This window comes from Sturnus vulgaris, chromosome 28, assembly GCF_052056855.1.
Source record: "Sturnus vulgaris isolate bStuVul1 chromosome 28, bStuVul1.hap1, whole genome shotgun sequence".
Lineage (NCBI taxonomy): Eukaryota > Metazoa > Chordata > Aves > Passeriformes > Sturnidae > Sturnus > Sturnus vulgaris.
Genome location: NC_142270.1, coordinates 362,600 through 381,046, shown reverse-complemented (window position 1 = coordinate 381,046; position 18,447 = coordinate 362,600). Strand labels below are relative to the sequence as shown.

At 57.2% G+C, this 18,447-nt stretch overlaps 1 protein-coding gene across 1 annotated transcript; it reads right to left on the bottom strand.

Moving 5' to 3' along the window:
* Positions 1 to 1,253: 1,253 nt before the first annotated feature.
* TCF7L1 (transcription factor 7 like 1) lies at positions 1,254 to 16,529 on the bottom strand. The gene is made up of 11 exons (XM_088180051.1): positions 16,165 to 16,529; positions 15,019 to 15,146; positions 5,350 to 5,433; positions 4,938 to 5,070; positions 4,419 to 4,521; positions 4,060 to 4,143; positions 3,427 to 3,570; positions 3,189 to 3,348; positions 2,683 to 2,790; positions 2,405 to 2,468; positions 1,254 to 2,337 (listed from the first exon to the last, which is right to left on the bottom strand). The coding sequence occupies exons 1-11, from the start codon at positions 16,508 to 16,510 to the stop codon at positions 1,877 to 1,879; spliced, it is 1,815 nt and encodes a 604-aa protein (XP_088036177.1). The 5' UTR covers positions 16,511 to 16,529; the 3' UTR covers positions 1,254 to 1,876.
* Between the last annotated feature and the right edge of the window lie 1,918 nt (positions 16,530 to 18,447).

Sequence of the window (18,447 nt, the reverse complement as noted above, 5' to 3'; positions counted from 1 at the left end):
CAACAGCAAGGATGCTCCAGGCACTTGGAGGATTCAGTGGCACCCAACAGCTGCGTGAGCTGCACTCTGCTCATGGCTCCCAACTTGACTCTGGGAGCTCTAGATGCTCCAAGCTGGGAATTTCAGCTGCTCACATGATGGTCCTGAGCTGGATAGAGAAGCTATGCTCCTGCTGGAGGTCCCACTGCTGCTTGCAAAGGCATCAGGAGCTTTCAGAAGGTTTTGGGAGCTGACACTGGCCCCAGGGCTCATGTCAGCACCCCTAGCTGAGGTCTGGTTCAAGAGTGAGATTTTGTAGTTCTGCCCAGCTCTGATATGAAAATCCTCAAATCCAGGTCTTATCTGCTGCAGATATGGATGCCAACATCTCGCACCTCTAGAAAACACAAGTAGATCCTCCTTTGTCACCATGAAGTTCCCTTTCACCTCCACCTGCAGACAGGTGCCTGCTGCTGCTCCACTTCCTTAAAAATACTTCCCTGATGTCTTTTCAGCACTGGAAAGGAGAAGAGAAATGTCACAACCGGAGGAAAAAGTGGTGTCATTGATCCCCCAAATGCACCAAAGTCCCACCAGACCCAGTAGCTACAGGATGGGCTCACCCCCCACTGATGGTTGGGATGTTGCCACTGCCATGCCTGGGAAGTGGTCCCCAAAATGCAGGAGGGGTGTGGGTAGAGAGCAGCCGGGCTGGGCCTGGGAGATAGGAACAGGGCAGGAAATTCCAGAGGGAAATGGAACAGGACTGTAAACCCCATAAATTAGCTCCAGGCAGGTGCAGCTCCAAATCAGTCTGCAACAGAAAAAAAATCATAAGTTCCAGGGGAAAAATTGAAGGGTTTTTCCTGCTAAAATACAAGGAGAGGGAAGAGTTCTGATACACCCAAGTATTGACTGAGGACACCAAATGGGTTGAAAATCCATTGGGTTGGTCTTCTGCTGGTCCTTTTTCATCCCAGTCTTTTCATCCCTGGTTTGGAAGAAGCAGGCTCAGAGGACCCAGTACACACCAGTAACTCCCACCCCCTGCCTTCTTGGTCACTGGTTCATCCAACTCCTTCATGTCCTGATGCCTGGATAACTCCAGCAAACTGTACACTGTTGATGGACATCCCAAAATCCCCATGCCCATCAAAAGAGGGGATGCTGGACCTCAGGAGCAGGACTGGAGTTCCATCCTGAGTTATTTCCCAGGAAGGTGGCAACGGATAAGCAGCGAGTGCTTCCCACATAGATCACACTCACACAGTGAGTTGCAGCTGTAGTTTTATTTCCTTTTGTGAAAAATAACAGGATTTTGAAGTGACAAAAACACAACCCCTCCCAGGGCTCAGCCCCAGACCCTGCCCACTCCAGCATGACTGCAGGCAGGAGCAGCACCAACGAAGCAGCATCCCCAGGGCAGGATCCAGCTCCTTGCCAGGACAGAGCTGGGGATGGGAGCAGGACGGGAGGATTTGGGAGCAGCTGGAGGCATTCCTGCTCCTGGATCCGGGATGGAGCGACAGTTCCAGTCAACATCTGCCGTGTTTGGTGCTGGCATCACCATGCGGGTTTCATCCCTGTGTCCCACGGCAGTGATGGGCACTCAGCTCATCCCACGGAGATTCTCATCGTAGGCAGCTTGTGGAGGGTCTATTACATTATTTTTTTTCCTTTTTTTTTTCCTTTTTTTTAATAAAAAAAGTCTTTAGGTTGACTGCTGGCAGCAGTTCTTCCTCCAGAGCCTCCTTCCTCCAGAGTCTGCTTCCAAAGAGTTCAGAAAGGGTCAAATATTGACCAATAATGGTTTTGGCTGCGTTTGAATCTTGATTGTGGCTTCTGCAATGTACAGCGGGGAGGGGATAGGGGACGGAGGGGGAGCGAGGCTTGTCCCTTAGTCAGCAGGTTTGGTAACCAGGGACAGGGGCTGTGTCTGCAGCACGGCCAGGGCGGCTGGGATGGAGCCGGGAGGGGACAGGAGAGCCGTGGAGGTCACCGAGGCAAAGGGGATGGGCCTGGAGAGGAGCGAGGGTGGGCTGCTGAGGCTGGAGGAGGAGGAGGAGGAGGAGGAGGAGGAGGAGGAGGAGGAGGAAGAAGAAGAAGAAGAGGAGGCTTTGCTGGTAAGGACAGCAGAATGCACGGCGAGCTGAGCCCGGGCCTCGGGCTTGGTGGTGAGCGAGAGCGGCTGGGCCTGCTCCGAGTGGGTGGCGGCCGGCGCGGCCGGCGAGGCCAGCGCTGCTGACGGCGTGGCCGGCGAGTCCAGCATGCTGCCGTGGGACGAGGCCGGGCTGGCACACGGCTTCTCAGCCGGCAGGTACGGCACACACGACTTCTTGTTCTTGGAGGGCAGGGAGCCTGGAGGGACAGGCACGGCGTGAGGGCCGGAGCCCAGTACACAGGGAGGCGGAGGGGGGGTACTCACTGTCCGAGTCGTGGCTTTGCTGCTGCTGTGCCAGCTTCTCACGCTTTCTCTTCTTCTTCTTGCCCTGGAAAAAAGGATTTCAGCTCCTTCCGTGACTTCTGGCCACTTGGGGGATGCTGTGGGGGGAAACAGGGCTGGTGGTGCCCCAGAGCACCTGCAGGGACTCAGCACCATTACCCACTGCCTCCAGCACCCCAAACACTGCCCCTGAGTGCAGCCAGCCCCCTCCCACCAGGCAGACCCCGGGAAGGGGCCGGGGAGGCAGGGGCCACACGTACGTAGTTGTCCCGTGCCGACCAGGTCGGGTAGAGCTGTGAGTGCAGCTGCCGCTCCTTCCGTGCCAGCTCGTAGTACTTGGCCTGCTCCTCCCGTGACAGCGAGTGCCACTGTAGGGAAGAGCATGCTGGAGAGCCCAGAGCCACTCTGGGAACCCCAAAGCCAGGCTGGGAACTCCCACATCCACACTGGAGATCCCAGAGCCAGGCTAGACCCTAAATGCACACCAGAAACACTGAATACATGCTAGGACACCCAGAGCCATGCTGGATCAAAGCCACACATTGAAAACCCCAAAAACAGCTGGAATCCCCAAATCCACACTGCTGACCCTGAGGACCTGCTGCCCTGGGCTGCAGAGCTGCATCCCTACCCATCCACGTGCCACCCAGGTCACCACCACCCCCTTGGGACTCCCTGGGCTGGCAATGCCCCAGGTCTGATCGACGGGGAGAAGTGAAGCCAGGGCGTCTGAAGGGTCCCTGATGGGGGGGAATCTCCACCATACCCGCCGGCCCAGGATTTGGTTGATGGCAGCACTCTCCTTCAGTGTGCACTCGGCCACCACTTTGGCCCTCATCTCCTTCATGTACAGCATGAAGGCATTGAGAGGCTTCTTGATGTGAGGTTTCTTCTCCTCCTCCTTCTTTACTGCCACGGGGGATTTCCTGCAAGGAAAGTGGGACCAGGGTTCAGGACCCTCAGGACAAGCCCCCATCCCCGCAGCCAGCCTAGCCCCCACTCACGAGCTGCCTCCAGGGCTGGCGCTGGGCTGAGAGGGCTCCTGCTTGACGATGGGCGAGACGATGGTGGGGTGTGGGATGCCTGAGGGGTGTAGCCCGTGTGTGGGTGGCGGGACCATGTGCGGGGAGAAGCGGCTGGACATCAAACTGCAGTGGGGGGAGAGGACAGGAGGGGTGGTCACCACCCCATGGGTAGCCAAAGACCCCCCAGAGAACCTCCTGGGTTGAGAGACCACCTGCCTCAACCCAGTTGAGTTGGAAATCGTGAGAACATGCTGGAATCCCAAAAGCACACTGGAAACCCCAAAACAATGCTACCCCAATCCACCCTAGAAACCCCAAATCCACTCTGCACTACCCAAAGTCATGCTGGAGAACCTGAGTGCACCTTAAAGCCCCCAGACCCCACCCCAGCTTTGAGATGATCCAGCCCAAACAATGGCCTGAGCCCATGGGATATCCCATTCCTCCACCCATGGGCACCAGCCACAGCCTCTGGGGGCATTTTCAGCTGAGGAGACCACCCTGGTCTCCTGGGACTGGTCTGTGCCCATGCTTTGTGTGCAGCAAAGTGTCCCAAAACCCAGTGCCAGCTCCAGGGTGCCCCAGAGGGTCCCTCCCCCTCCCAAGACCCACCTGGACATGGAGGCATTCATGGCAAGGGCTGGATATGGGTGCCGGAAGCCACCAGCAGGAATGGAGTACACGGGCTGTCCTTGCCTACAAAAACACGAGTTTCAGGGGAAAAAATGATCCTTTTCCAGTTCATGGGAACCCTTGGTCTTCAGCTTATTTCTTCCTGCAAGATTCCCAAACTTTCCAGCAGTAGGGAGTCCCTCCCTTCCCACCCACCACAGGAGCCTACAGCATCCTATTAAGCTTGCAGGAAAAGCGGATAAAGTGAGAGGAGGAGGAGCAGGAGAAGGAGGGTCTCAGTCAGCAGTGGGGCTCCAAGGATCCCCAGGGACCCCATGCCAGGGTCAGTCCATCCTTACTGTGGCACGAGCCAGCCCAGTGGGTGTGGGAGCTGCCCCACGGCTCCAGGTGACAGCGGGTAATAGGGGGGCAGCTCAGGGGGGTGTGGTGGCCGTGGGATCCCTGTGAGGGGCAGAAGAGGGAGGTCAGAACAGGGGCATGGCAGCCTCAGAGCCCCCCATGCCCTCCAGCACCTTTCCTTTGAGCACCCCATTTCCCAGCTCATCTCCCTCAGCACCCATCACCCCAGGCTGGGCAGAGCTGAAACAGCCACTGCAGAGCCCTGGGGGGATCCCCACACCCCAACTTGACCTGTGGCTGGGCAAGGACTCCCCTGGACCTTGGCTGCACCCCCAGCCCTCTCCCAGAGACTGTGTTGAGACCACCCGAGAGACAGAGGCAGCATCCAACATAGAGCCCCCTATTCCCAGCACATTCCCTGCACCACCCCGTTCCCTCTGCTCTCTCAAACCCCCGGTGGTGTCCAGAGGTTTGTCTGGCTCCCCCAAACAAGCTGGTGTCCTCCAGCCCCAGCTCACCCGTCTTGGGGTCAATCTCTGGGGAGAGGTGGCCAGGTGGCGATCCTGGTGGGAAGGGCTCGTTGCTGTAGGTGATGAGTGGCGTCAGCGGGTGCATGTGATGGGCGTGCTGCACCACTGGGACCTTGTTGGACTGCAGGGAGAGCGCGTGGCAGGGGACTCGCGGCCACCCTCCAGAAACACCCCCATGGGCAGCAGGGCAGCATCACCACCCATGGATGCCCCATCCCCGGAGCTGCTCCAGGCAGCTTGGAGCAATCTGGTCCAGTGGAAGGTGCTCCTGCCCTTGGCAGGATTGTGCCACTTTGGTCTTTAAGATCCCTTCCAACCCAAACCACTCCCAAATTCCCCGACTGCCAGGCTCATGGGGATGCTGGGAAGCCACCACCCCATGGGTAGGGGCTGCCCTTACCAGGTGAGCAGGCGAGGGCGAGCGGTTGTCTTTCAGCGTGGCCCCGGTCGGCACGTCCAGCAGCGGCCACTTCATCTGCAGGTACTGTGGGAGGGAGGGATGGCACGATGCCCTCCAAGAACCTTGGATACCCCTGGCCCCAAAAAAACCCCTTCCCCACTACCCTGCACCAGTCCTGAAACATCCACCCCAGCCCCAAATTACCCCACCCCTGGCCTCAAACACCCTCTGACCCCAAAACACCCCCAGCCCCAAAGCACCCCCTGATTTCAAAACACCCGTCTGCCCAAAAGCACCCCCAACCCTGAAAAATCCCACTCAGCCCTAAAACATTCCTACCGCCATCTAAAAAAACCCTATCCCCAAAAGATTCCCCAGCCCCAAAACTTCCCCCCAATCCCAAAATATTCCCTAGCTCTGAAACAACCCTCTGACCCCAAAGTATTCCCTGGCCTCGCCTGCATACTCAGCTGAGGACACTCCAGCTAGCCCATGGCCTGGCGGCAAAGAGGTTTTGGGGTTTTTTCTCCCATCCTGGGTTAACATCTTGCTGTGACACTGGGGTGTCTCCTTGGCACCCCCAAAGAAAGGTGCTTTGTGCAGTTTGAGGGGACAGAGGCATTTCCCAAAGACGGCAGGAGGGAAGGAAGGTCCCTGGAGATGCCAGGGCTCGAGAATGTAGGAATGTGGCTGGAGCAGCTGCCTGCAGGAATTTCCCCAAATACAGACCTTCCTGAGCTGAGGCAGCTGGAAGGAAAACCCAGGAGGAGTCTGGGGGAGCGTGAACTCTTCCAGGGCTGAGGGGTTCCTCCCCCCTCACACGGCCTCCCATCACCCCCAAAGTGTCCCATGTGCCCCCTGCAGCACCTCTGGCTGTCCCGTCTCCAGCACGCCCCTCCTGCACCCCACATCAGCCCTGCATCCCCACCTGTACCTCCAGTACTCCCCCTTCATTTCCAGTATCTCCAGCTGCATTTCTAATGTCCTGTCCCTGTGTTTCCAGTACCTCTCCCTGAACCTTCAGTCTCCTCTCTCTGCCTCCAGGAACCCTCCATGCCGAGCATCCCCCATGGCTCCATCCCAAGCAGCCCTCTCCGTCTCCAGCACTCCTCCCAGCACCCTCCATTACCCCATCTCCCTGCTGACACCCAAGGACCCCCTCCCAGGACCCCCCTGGCACAGCACAGTCCCAAAGCTGATGAGGATTCCTCATGATCCAACCATTTCCACAGCTGGTGACACAGAGGATCCCCAAAAACCTGCATCACTGCCTAACCCAGGTGCCATGGGGCCACTTCCCTTTCTGGCACAGGGATGCCCCAGCACCATGCTCCCAGTGCCCCCACAGGGAGACTTTTGGCACTGCTGGGATAATCCCACAGGTGCCAGGACGGGCTCCATCCCCTGGCAGTTGCTTGCAGGGACTGGGAGCTGGGACACCATGCACCCAGAGCACACTTGAAATGTGGGTGGCCCCATGACCCCAGGCTCACTCTGACCTGCCGGCCCCACATCACCTGTGGGCTCATTGTGTCCTGTGGGCTGGCCATGGCCTGCCAGCTCACTGTCCCCCCAGGTTCACTGTCACCCATGGGCTCACTGTGACCCAGTGAGCCCTAGGATGAAGGAGCTGCTCCCCAAGTGGCAGCTTTGATGCACCCTCCAAATGCAGGTGATCCACAGTGCCAGGGCAGACAAAACGTCCCAACAGTTCCACAGCCATGCTTGCAGCCACACTGGGGTGGCACTGGGGACACCCCCACCTGTCCCTAGCCAAGATCCCACATTCTGAGCACTGGATGAGACCCTTGGTGCTCCCCCACCGTGTCCCCCTGTGACTGTGTTCAGGACAGGGCAGGAGCTGCCCCCCGACATCCCAAGAGGCTCCCTGACCCCCCAGCCCCCGCCCCCTCCCCGTCACAAAGGGGCTTTCTGGGCTGCTCTGTAAGTGGAGAAGGCGCGAGGGGACGGGGACAGGCAGGGAGGCGGTGCAGGGGGGACGGCAGTGGGGGAAGGTTGGGGGGATAAAAGGCTGATTCTCATTTCGAGGCCATGTCGGGAGCCTGGGGAAGGGAAAGGAGAAGGGAGGGGGAGGAAGAGGGGGGACTCTTTCAGATTATACAAAGCAGGGGGAGCTGGTGAATGGTTCAGTGGTGATGTGGAAAAACGAACCCCCCTCCCCTCTTTTTCCTCCCCGTCCCTTGGCTCCAGCTGGAACACAGCCCCCACTGTCCCCTCACGCGGGGATCTGAGCTGTGAAACAGCAGCAAAAAAAAGAGAAGAAAATAGTTGAAAATCGGTCACATTCCAGAGAGATTAGAGCCAGTCCTGGGTCCTCGTTACCAGCCAATTAAAACCAGGGATAACTCCTTCCCTGCTGGAGCTCATCCCTCTGGGAGCCCCCAGACCCCGGAAGAAAAGGGGCCAAGGGATCCCCTGATGTCCAATTAAAGGCGTTCATGAGAGGATTTCCGCTACTCTTCTGCACAGGGATCAATCCAGTCGTGAAGATTTCCCTGGGAAGGGGGAAAAAGCGCCGCTGGAGAAGCCCTGGCTGGGGCTGCATGTCCTGGTGTGGCATATGCCAACATCGTGGATCCTGGTGTGGCACGTCGGGGTGGCTGCTGTGTGTCCCAGGACTGCACATCCCAGGATTGCATATCCTGGCAATTCCACGTGCTGATGTTGCATGTCCCAGCATGGTTTGTCATGGTGTCCCAGGATTCCATCACCCAGCTGTGTGTCCCAGCATCTCCTGTCCCCGTGTCCTGGTTCCAGCACCACGTGTCCCAGCATTGCCGTGCAGGTGAGATGTGATTTTTGAGGGAAATGTGTTTTCCAGACTGGATGCACCATATTCAGGCATCCCAGGATCACCCATCCCAGCACTACCTGTCCCACTGCTCCATTTTCCAGGCTCTGCAACTCATCCCAGTGTTGCACATTCCATCACTTATCCCGACGCTCCCTGTCCCTGCACAAACTCCTCTCTGCTGGGATCAAAGCCCCAGGCTTGGTACTCACTGGCCTCATTTTGGGAGAGAAAAAGACTGTTTGGGTCTATTTTGCCAGAGGCTCTGGGGCAGGAACCTCTTTGCTGGGTTTCCCTTTTGCCTGCAGAGGCTCCAGCCCAGAGATGATCCTGCAGGAACCACCATGAAGATCCTGGTGATCCCAGCATGCGAGTGCTTCATCCTCATCTCCAAAACCCCCCAGATGAGATGGAAGGCACCCAGGAAGAGTCCCACAGGCATCTATTTAAGCATTTAAGCATCCATCCTTTTGTCCCAGGACAGGAGGTGGGGAATGGAGACCCCCAGTCATCCATCCTCAAGCCAATCCCTTTTCCAGCCCAAATTCCCAGGGCTTTGCGAAGTCCCCTGAGCCCCTCCAAAGACCCCCAGATTTCCAGCCTGTTTACACAGCTGCAGGATAACCAACAGCCCTTCCCCCTCCCACCTCTGCTCCAGCCCTTCTCCCCCAAAATTAATCCCAAAATCATGCCAGGCAAGACAGGACAGGCCAAGCATTAGGGCAGAAAATGGGGGTTTGCAGGATGTTTAGTGGAGGCCTCGAAAATCTTTGTCCAGGTGTGGCCACTGCAGCCCCATGGCATCCCAAGATCCAGTTTTGAGCAGTGCCACCAGTTTGTTTGGGAAAAAACACCTGAATGCGGCTCCAGCAGTGACAAGGAGATGGGATTTTTGAGAGAAATGGGGATTCTGGGCTCAATGCATCATCCAGTCCCTTAAAACTTTGTGCTTGGACATAAGAAGGTGGAGGAAACCCCAAATCTACCCTGGCAAAAGGGTCAGGGGCTGCACCCAGGGATGCTTCAGATGGAGATGGTGCCAACAGGGATTGGGGGAAGCCCCAAATTGGGGAAAAAACGGGTGGTGGAAGCGGGGGAAAGGAGAGGAGAAAGTAGGGACCTGGCCTCTCTCACCCTCCTGAGACAGGATGGGGTGTCCTTCGCACCCCAATGCCAAAAATCAGGACGAAAACCCCGGAGGCATCCCGGCCCCACAGAGCCCATCACCCGTCCTGCAACCTTGCACTGCAGCTGCTGCATTCTGCTTCCCTGGGATAACTGGGAAGGGAGAAAACCCAATTACAGCTGGATTTACAGCCCAGGGAATGAGACATAAATCTCTCCCCCACCCCCGCCATCCATCCGCTTCCCAGCCAAATAATCTCCTCCAGATGTTGCCCATGAACACCGGGATGACAAATTCCAGCCAGGAGACTTTTGGGAAGGGTCTCCTGCATCCCCACCTTCCAGAGAGAACACCAAAACTTCCTAGTAAGAGTTATTTTCCCATCAGGATTTAGGGTTTTTGAAGGGTGATATGGGGGTGATGTAGGAGACATCACCATGTCCCCTTTTAGCATTTTTTGGGTGACATCAGCTAGGCAAAGGGTGTCCCAAGTGGGGACAAGGATTTTGGGGTGGGAATGAGGGTTTGTGACACCTTAACAACAGATATTTCTCCATTCCCATAACACAGCCACAGATACCAGATGGGAAATGCCAATGGGGCTGGGATGGGAAGGTGGAAAAAGTGGCTGGGAGATTAAAAATAAGTAAAAAAACCCTCCATTTGGGATGAGTTTGGAATGGTGGCACTTGTACGACCTCATCTCCACCCACAGATCCCATGTCCCCACCCTGGGGACACTGGTGGCATCTGCTGAAGAAGCAGAAGAAGGCGGGAGAGAGAAGGAAGGATGGAAGGGATGGAAGGCAGCAGGACGAGGCTGGAGCACTGCTAGGACACCAGCAGAGACAAAGCTCAGCCCAGAGTGGCCTTGGCATGGGGATGGCCAAGCACCCTGCACACGTGGGTGCCCTGAACATCCCGAGCTTCCCTCACCCATGGGTGCCCTGAACACCCTTCCCCACGTGGGACCCGAACATCCCTTTGGACACCGAGCATCCCATGGACACCCTGAGCTTTCCCCACTCATGAAGAATACACTGGTACACCGAGTACCCTTCGCCTTTGGGTGCCTCCAGCACCCCTTGCCCCCTGGCCATGTGGCAGGACAGACTCAATGCCTGCTTCCTGCCCCCTCCTCCCTGTCCTCAAACCCAGTGGCTCTGAATCCTACTGCTGCCCCGGGGCTTTTGTCTGCAGCTCCAGGCCCCAGCCTCAATGGATCCATTCATCTCCTTGCATCCTGGGGGATCCCAGGCTCAGCAATCCCGCTGCTCCTGAGACTCCCCAGAGCATCTTCGAGTCGGGGCTGCAGCACCCCTGGGACACCAGCACAGCCACCTCCTAATCCTTCCAGCTCGCCATCCTGCCAGAGCCCTGAGCAGCATCTCTGGGGCTCCGGGATCCCCGGGGCTCCGGGATCCCGGGGCGAACACATCGGGTGAAATCCTTGCCAAAAGACATCAGAAAAAGCAAACCGGAAAGGGGCACATCACCCCTCCCCCTTGGACAACCTTCCCACACTCCATCCTCTTTCCCCTGAACTCCGAGAGACAGAACACAACACAACTCGATGCCCGTCCCAGTCCCTTCTTCCCTTATCCCTCCTCTTCCTCCATCCAGGATGCACCGGGCACTTCCCCTTGGGTTCCTCTTCCCTCCCGCCAGCGACTTCAAGGAAGGAAAACTAATGAAAAGCAGCTGCTGGGAATTCCAGAAGGATGATGAATGCGCCTCAGTCCCGGAACAATCCCAGGGCTGAGCAGAGGCGCCCCGAGCACTTACTTCATCGCTTTAATTTGGGAATCGTGTTAGAAAAGGAGGGAGGAGGGAGATTTGGGGGGTGGAGGGGAGTGGAAACCTCCTGTAGGTCTGCAAACTCCGCCCGCAGGGTAATTAGCCGAAGAGCATAATTAAGGAGCGGGATAAAGGGGCCATTGTGTGCAGCAGCTCTGCAGAGCAGGCGGGAGAGTCTGGGAGTAGGGAAACTGAGGCACGGGGAGGGCTCAGAGCCGGGAAGGACTGGATCAACCCAGCAGCTGCACACAGCAACACGGACAAGCTAAAAAGTGTGAAAAAACAGGGTTTTTCCTTAATATCTTCCAGGTGGAGAAGGAAGGCGGCACTGATGGGGGCAAATCCCAAATAAACCAGAAAATCCCAAATTAGTGCAGGAGGAGGGAGGAGCTGCTGTGGTCAGAGGATGCTGAGCATCGAGTGAGCCCCACGCTGGAAAAACCCCCCATTCCAACACCTCCATCGGCATCCCAACGCCAAAACCTTCCACACTCTGCCAGAACCGCCAGCAAGACCCGCCTGGTTTTTGGAGCAACCCTTTTTCCTGCCAAAAATCAGTATTTTCATCATTTTCCTTGGCAGCAGTGCAGTTAAGGATCTATTTTCTTTAAGAGACAGATATGGCTCTGTATCCTCGGGAATTCATCGCAGGAGTGGTGCAAAAAAAGGCCGAATAAGCCCAGGTTATGGATTTTTCCCTCATTTATTTTGGGATTGCAGCCTGCCGAGGCGCATTAATTATACTGAGGTGCATTAATTACACCGGCATGGCGTCGGGGAGAGCTGTTTGGATGGAATTCCATGCCTGAGGAAGGCTTGGATTTATTTAAATCCTCGCCTCCAGACTCGAATTCCTGGGGTTAAACTGTTTTTTTTGGGGAATAATGCCAATTCTGTGCATGGTCTTAGCTTCACTGCTCCAGCAGTGCTGTGCCTGGTTCCCATCCACTTCCCAAGCAGGAGAAAGATGCTAGGATGAGATTTTACCACAGTATGGATCCATCTCATTCTGAGTTTGGGATAAAACCCATCAACTCCACACAATCCTGATGGAATGGATCCAGCATCAAGGCAATAGGGATTTGCATCCATCCAGTTCATGCATGTCCAGAGCATTTCCTTTCCATCCCACCTCGGAGACATTTGTGGTGCTGGAAATGATCCCAAGGAGCCAAACACAGCCTCATGGGTCCCAAATACCTGATTCCCCATGAGGAAAACCAGACTAAAATGCTGCTCCAAAGAGTAATGCCATCATTAGATTCCAACAAATCTGTTCACCATCAAGAGCAGAGCCCCAAAAATACTCCCTGGCCAGAAATTGCCAGGAAAGTGATAGTGGGGACCACAGACACTTTCCAGATTCCAGGATCCCATTTGGAAATAACCCAGGAGCAAAGTGAATTCACACAGATTGAAGAGCAGGAGCATCTATCCACTGGTGCTTGGTGGGTTGCACAGGGATGGGACTTCTCCTGGTTTGGTGTGGGAAGGCACTGTGTAACCAGATTCCTATATATTTCCCAGATTTCCATAGATATCCCAGATTTCTAAAGATTTTGGAGTGGAGAAATGCAGAAGCACTGCTTTCCTGCCTGGTATTCCAAAAAAAGTCGTCCAGTTGTTTGGCTGTCAGATCAGTCCTAGCATACAGAGACTCATCCATCCCTAGGATCCATCACTTTCCTGGCCACCTCCTCGGAGCATCTCCTGGCCATGGAGATTATTTGGGGTTTGGGTTTCTTCTCCCGAAATCTTTCTTTTCCATGCAGTTCAATCCACAGCACCTGGCTGTGAAATAAGAGGCTGGATGCCATGGCCACCAGGATGCTGGATCCTGCAGATCAGCTGGTTTCCTCCAACGCTGGGGCAAAAAAAGAAGGAGGCAAGGAAAAGATGGTTCCCAAGGCAGCCTGTGCCTCCTGCCACCCTGGCGTTCCGCGTGTCCAGGCTCATCCAGAGCCTCCTAGGATGAGGGTGGGAGGTGGGTTTGGCAAGCTTGGTGCCCTTGGGTGATGCTGCACCCGGCTGGATCCAGAAGTGATTGGGAGGCTGCTTCCAGCAGAGGATTGGTAAGGCTGTGCCTGGATATATCCGGTAGGGAATCGAGGATGCTGTGTCCAGATCAATCTGGTACAGGATCAAGGATTCTGTTCCCAGGCAGCTGCGGTATGGGAATGAAGAGGCTGAGCCTGGATGGATCCAGTCTCAGATCCAGGATGCTGTGCCCAGATGGATTCAATATGGGATCAGGGATTCTGTGCCTGGATGGATCAGGAATGGCATCAGTAATGCTGAGCCTGGCTGGATCCCACACGAGATCAAGCATGTTGTGCCCAGCGGGATCTGGTTTGGAATTGAGAATGCTGCACCCAAACGGATCCAGTACATGATCAAAGATGCTGTGTCTGGGGGATCAAGGATGTTCTGTCCTGCCATTTTCTGTTACGGGATTCAGGATGTTGAGCCTTGCTGTATCTGGTACAGGATCAGGGATGCTGTGCCTAGGTGGATCCAACATGGGATCAGGGGCACTGTGCCCATCCAGTTGCACTGGGTATGATGACATCCTGGCATCTGGGCAATCCCTGTGCTGCCACACCGTGGGAGCTCATGGAAGGGCGCTTGGTGATGGGCACAGAGCTCTGATGCTCTCTGGGCATGAGTGGTCGTGGGATCCAGTGGGGCCTCATCCAGCAGCACCGCAAAATTCACCCAACCTGCCCCAGCATCCCCACACACATCACCCACAGACTTGGCTCCATGCAGAGGCCCCAATCCAGCCTTGATCCGTGCTTTCCCAACCCCAGTCATCGCTCTAAAACATCCAGGAGGTGAGCCCCTGTTAATTAATCCCCTTTCTGGGATTCATTAAATCATCGTTAGTGGCGGCTTGTAACGGATCCCAACCCCAATCCTTTCTCATTATCCCAGATTCCTTGCCAGTGTTTGGCATCGAAGTCAGTCCTGCTTCATCCCCAAAACCTCATAATCCCAAGAGTGACAAAATGGGAATACAACCTTTACCCAGCCGACTGCAAAACACCGGGATAATTAGCTTATCGGCCCTCCCCATCCCGGGATTTGCACTTCACGGCCACTCCAACCAGTTGCTTCCAGGAAAGTGAAAGTAGGAAAACCCTGAAAATATGGAAAACTCTCCACGCAAAACCAGCCGGATCCCGGGATTTCAAACCATTATAAATGCTACAGTATTGTTGTCCCATATACGTTCCACATAGGAACACAGTTCCCTATGGATCCGGAGAAATATGTGGAAAAGCATCACGGGAGCGAGAAATACACCTGGACAATCAGGAGTGAGGTGCGGTGCTCCAGCCCGGGATTCGGTGGGTACCACTGCCCGGGTCAGCATCCCTCCCTGAAGGCTCAGGACCCCCGGAAGGCTGAGAATTCCCTCCTCCCTCGGTGGGGCTGAGAATTCCTCCCAGGATGGCCCTGTAGGGCCTCATAGGGAACATTTTATGTTCCTAAAATACCTTTATATCCCTGAAATTACTTTAGGATGCTGACCAAGAAATTGAGTGGGTGAGGGGGTCGCTCCCCCTCTCTCACCTCCCCGCCCCCCAGTTCTCGCTCAATTTGCTTAATCGCTTCTCCCCCCGCGGCCAATGTTGGCCCATTAACGGCTTTAAAACCCTTTTAAATGAGAAAAGCGGCAACTCAGGGTCAGGTTTCGGAGTGGGTCCCCCGGAGTGAAGTCCCCCCAAAGTCCCCACCCCCTTCAAAGCCCCCCCAAAGGGGCAAAGTGAACCAAAAATAAAGGAAATAAACCGAATTTCTTGTGTTTTTTCTTAAGCATCAGGTGGTCGCTTTCCTGCAGGAAGGGGTGTGAGGGTTAGGGAGAGTCTGAGCACTCGAGAAAAGGTGAGGTGAGGCTGGGGGGTTGGAGAGGATCCAGGGGGATACTTACGGTTCGGGCTCCGCTGGGGGAGAGGGCTCCATTGGCGAGGTAGGGGCTGCCCAGCTCAGGGAGCATCAGGAAGGGGTAGCCGGGATAAGGGGGGCCCTTAAAAAAACCCCCATCTTGTCGTCTGACCACTGGAGAGAGAAGAAAGGGGGTGTCAGGAAGCGGAGGGGTGGGGGGTGCACCCACGGAGGGGGGCAAGGCTGGGTGGATGGGGGGCCCAGGGAAGTCTCTCTGGGGATGCCCAAGTCCCTTGGGGGAAGCCCTTGGTTCTTTTGGGGGTCTCCACTTAGGGGAGGATGCCCAAGTCATTTCGTGGAAGTCCTTGGTTTTCGTGGAGGGTAGTCTGCACTTGCGGGGCGTGGGTGGGTCCCTCTAGGGGTGCCCAAGTCCCTCAGGGGGATCCTTGCTTATGCTGGGAGATCCCCGCTGGATCTGTGAAGGGGCCCGGATAGGTCCCTATGGGGGTGTTCAAGTCTCTTGGGAGTGTCCTTGGTTCTTCTGGGGGGTGTCCCTGCTGCTGGGGAGCGCGGTCCCCGCGGGAGTGGGATCTCGCCTGCATGGGGGGAGTCCGTGGGGGTGGCTGGTCCCAGTGCAGGTCACTCCCTGAAAGGACCCAGCCCTGGTAGTGTCCCGAGCTCGGCTACTCCGTGGAGCCATGGGCGCCGATCCATCCGTGGGGAAGCGACTGGGGCCGGTTACTGGGGCCGGTTACCGGGGCGGGGGGCGGGACCTGGGGCCAGTGGGGTGCGAGAGGGGACACGACAGGAGGGCAGACACGGGGAGGCGACACAAGAGCTAAACTGGGGGACACGGCAGATGGACACACGGGGGGGCGAGGCCACAAGGGTGAGGACATGGAGGACGGAATTTGAGGGGGGGGTTGAGGACACCAGGGAGAGGAACGCGGCGGGCGGGATACCAGAGAACTAGGACACGGCGGGGACACACATGGGGGGCGAAGACACTACTGTGGGGGAACACCGTGGGGAGAACTGGAGGACACAGGGAGGGGAGACGGGGCGGGGGGGACGGGACACACAAGGGGTCCCGCCCGCAGCCGGGGGCGGAAACAAAGAAGTTGAGAAGTGTCGGCTGGTCCCGGGGGATGTGGCGGGGAGCAGGGGGGCGCCGGGAAGGGGGGTCCGGTACCTTCTGCGAGAGAGTCCCGCGGCTTCTGGAAACTTTCCCGGGGCGGCGGGGGCCGCTCCGCCTGCGGGGAGAGGCGGTGAGCGGAGCGGGGCCGGGCGGGGGGAGCCTCCCCCCGGCTCCCCGCCGGCCCTCGCCTCACCTCGGGGCCGGGGCCGGTGCCGACCACGGGGCCGGGGCCCCCCCGGTTCTCGGTCTCGCTGACCAGCGAGGACTTGAGCTCGTCCAGGTCCCCGTGGGCCGAGCCGCGCCCCGCGCCCTTGTCCTGCTCCTCGCCCTCGTCCTGGAAGGCGATGAGCTCGTCGGGGGCCCCCAGGTCGTCTCCCCCCGTCGGTTCCAGCTGCGGCATCGTGGGGTCCCGCCCCGGCCCCGCCGGGCCCCGCCGCCGCCGTCGCCACCGCCCGGAGGGTCGGGAATGCGCGGGGCGGCGGGGCGGGGAGGAGCCGGGATGCAAACCGACACCGGGGGCCGGGCAGGGGCTCGCACCGCCCCGCCGGGCCCGCACAGCTCCGCACTGGTCCCGCCGCCGACTCACGCCGGCTCCGCACCCGCTCCGCCACCGGCCGCGCACCGGACCCGCTGTCCACGGGACGCCCACGGGGCCACGGTCGGTCCCGGCGCTTACGAGGCTCCCTGCACGTCCGGGACCCCCCATCCTGTCCGGGCTCTCCCCATCCCGTCCGTACCGCCCTCATCCCATCCAGGGTTCCTCCACTTTGTCCAGGGTGCCCCAGCTGGGGTCGCCTCGTCCCATGCAGGGTGTGACCTCCCGACAGACAGACCGAGCCTTCCCATCCCTCCTATACGGTCTTTCCATTCCATGCGGGATGACACTTCTGACACATCTGAGTGTTCTCAACTCTACCCATAGTCTCCCCCATTCCGTCTGTGTTCCTCCCACCCTGTCCTGGTCTCCCCATCATGCCCTGGGTCCCCCCCATCCGGTCCCAGGGTGTTCCCTCCCATCTGGCTGCTCTCATCCTTCCACCCCATCCTATTCAGTTGCCTGCACCCCCTCCGAGTGCCCCCATCCTACTCAGGGTGCCCCTCACTCCACCATTCCTGTCCTGCCGGGGTGTATGTATCCCATTTGTGTGCCTCCATGTATCAGGAGAGCCCACATATCACCAGGGAGACACTGGTCTGCCATCCCACCCAGGTGTTTCATCATACCAGAGTGACCTCAGTCTACCCCAATGCCCCTGTCCCCTCCCTCAGGGAATGCTCAGAGGGACATGCCCATCTCTCCCCACCCTGGGAGCAGGGTCCTCCATGATGGGTCCAGCCAGCCTGCAGGACAGACTCTTTCGAAAAACCTTTTTCCCCTTTTTTTTACAGGGTGGGCTAGTTCCCCCATGACAGGTACTTGCGGGACTGGTGGAGTGACACCAAATGGGGCTTAATCCAGCATCTCCAAACCATTGTGTTTGTCCCATCCAATCACCCACAGCCTGACCGTGAACCCCAATCTCCAGCCATCTCCAGTCCCCCAAGCCCTGAGGCCACCAGACTCCACCACCCCCCGGCAGCCCCTCGCTCTGCACCACAAAGGTTCTTCAGTTGCTTTGCCTGAAATACTTCATGAAAAGGCTTTTGTGCCATCGAAATCGCTAGTGACCCCAGTCCCCCCTGCCCAAGATTCCCAAGGAAAAGCAGGAGGCAGCTGCGGGCGGTCGTGCCGGCTTCCCCGCTCCCAGCCCTCCAGATGTTTTATTGCCCTGTGTTTAATTAACGTTTTCCATCCATGTGCTGAATGGGGAGCTCACATCTGCACTGTCTTCCCAGACAGCTCCTCGTTTACAGGTACATGGAGTTAGGGGTATGGATATGTCCAGGGGTCTGTGTGAGTCCCAGGGCGCTAAGAAATAGAAATAATCACCTTATGCACTATCTTGCCCGTATTTCCCATAAATAACATCCTCATAAATAAAATCCCCAAGGCGTGAGGAGATGGCTGGTTCCCAACAGGGGATATGTGGAGGGTGAACACCCCGTGCCACCCAGCGCTCCCCAGGTGCCCCCCAACTTTGCACTCGTATGACTTCCTAAATCATAAAAATGCCACTGGCAGCTCTGCAATTTTACAGTGTTTCCCAATATTTTTGTAGGTCCTACAAACACAGGAGAGCCTTCTCTACGGGTTTCATCCACTGGGAGGTGATATCTGGGGGTGATGACTTGATGAATGGATGGCGGATCCATGGGATGGAGGGGATGAAGAGTGTATGGTGGGACCACCCAACACCCCGGGATCTTCAGCTACCATGGGACTCTCAACCACTCCAG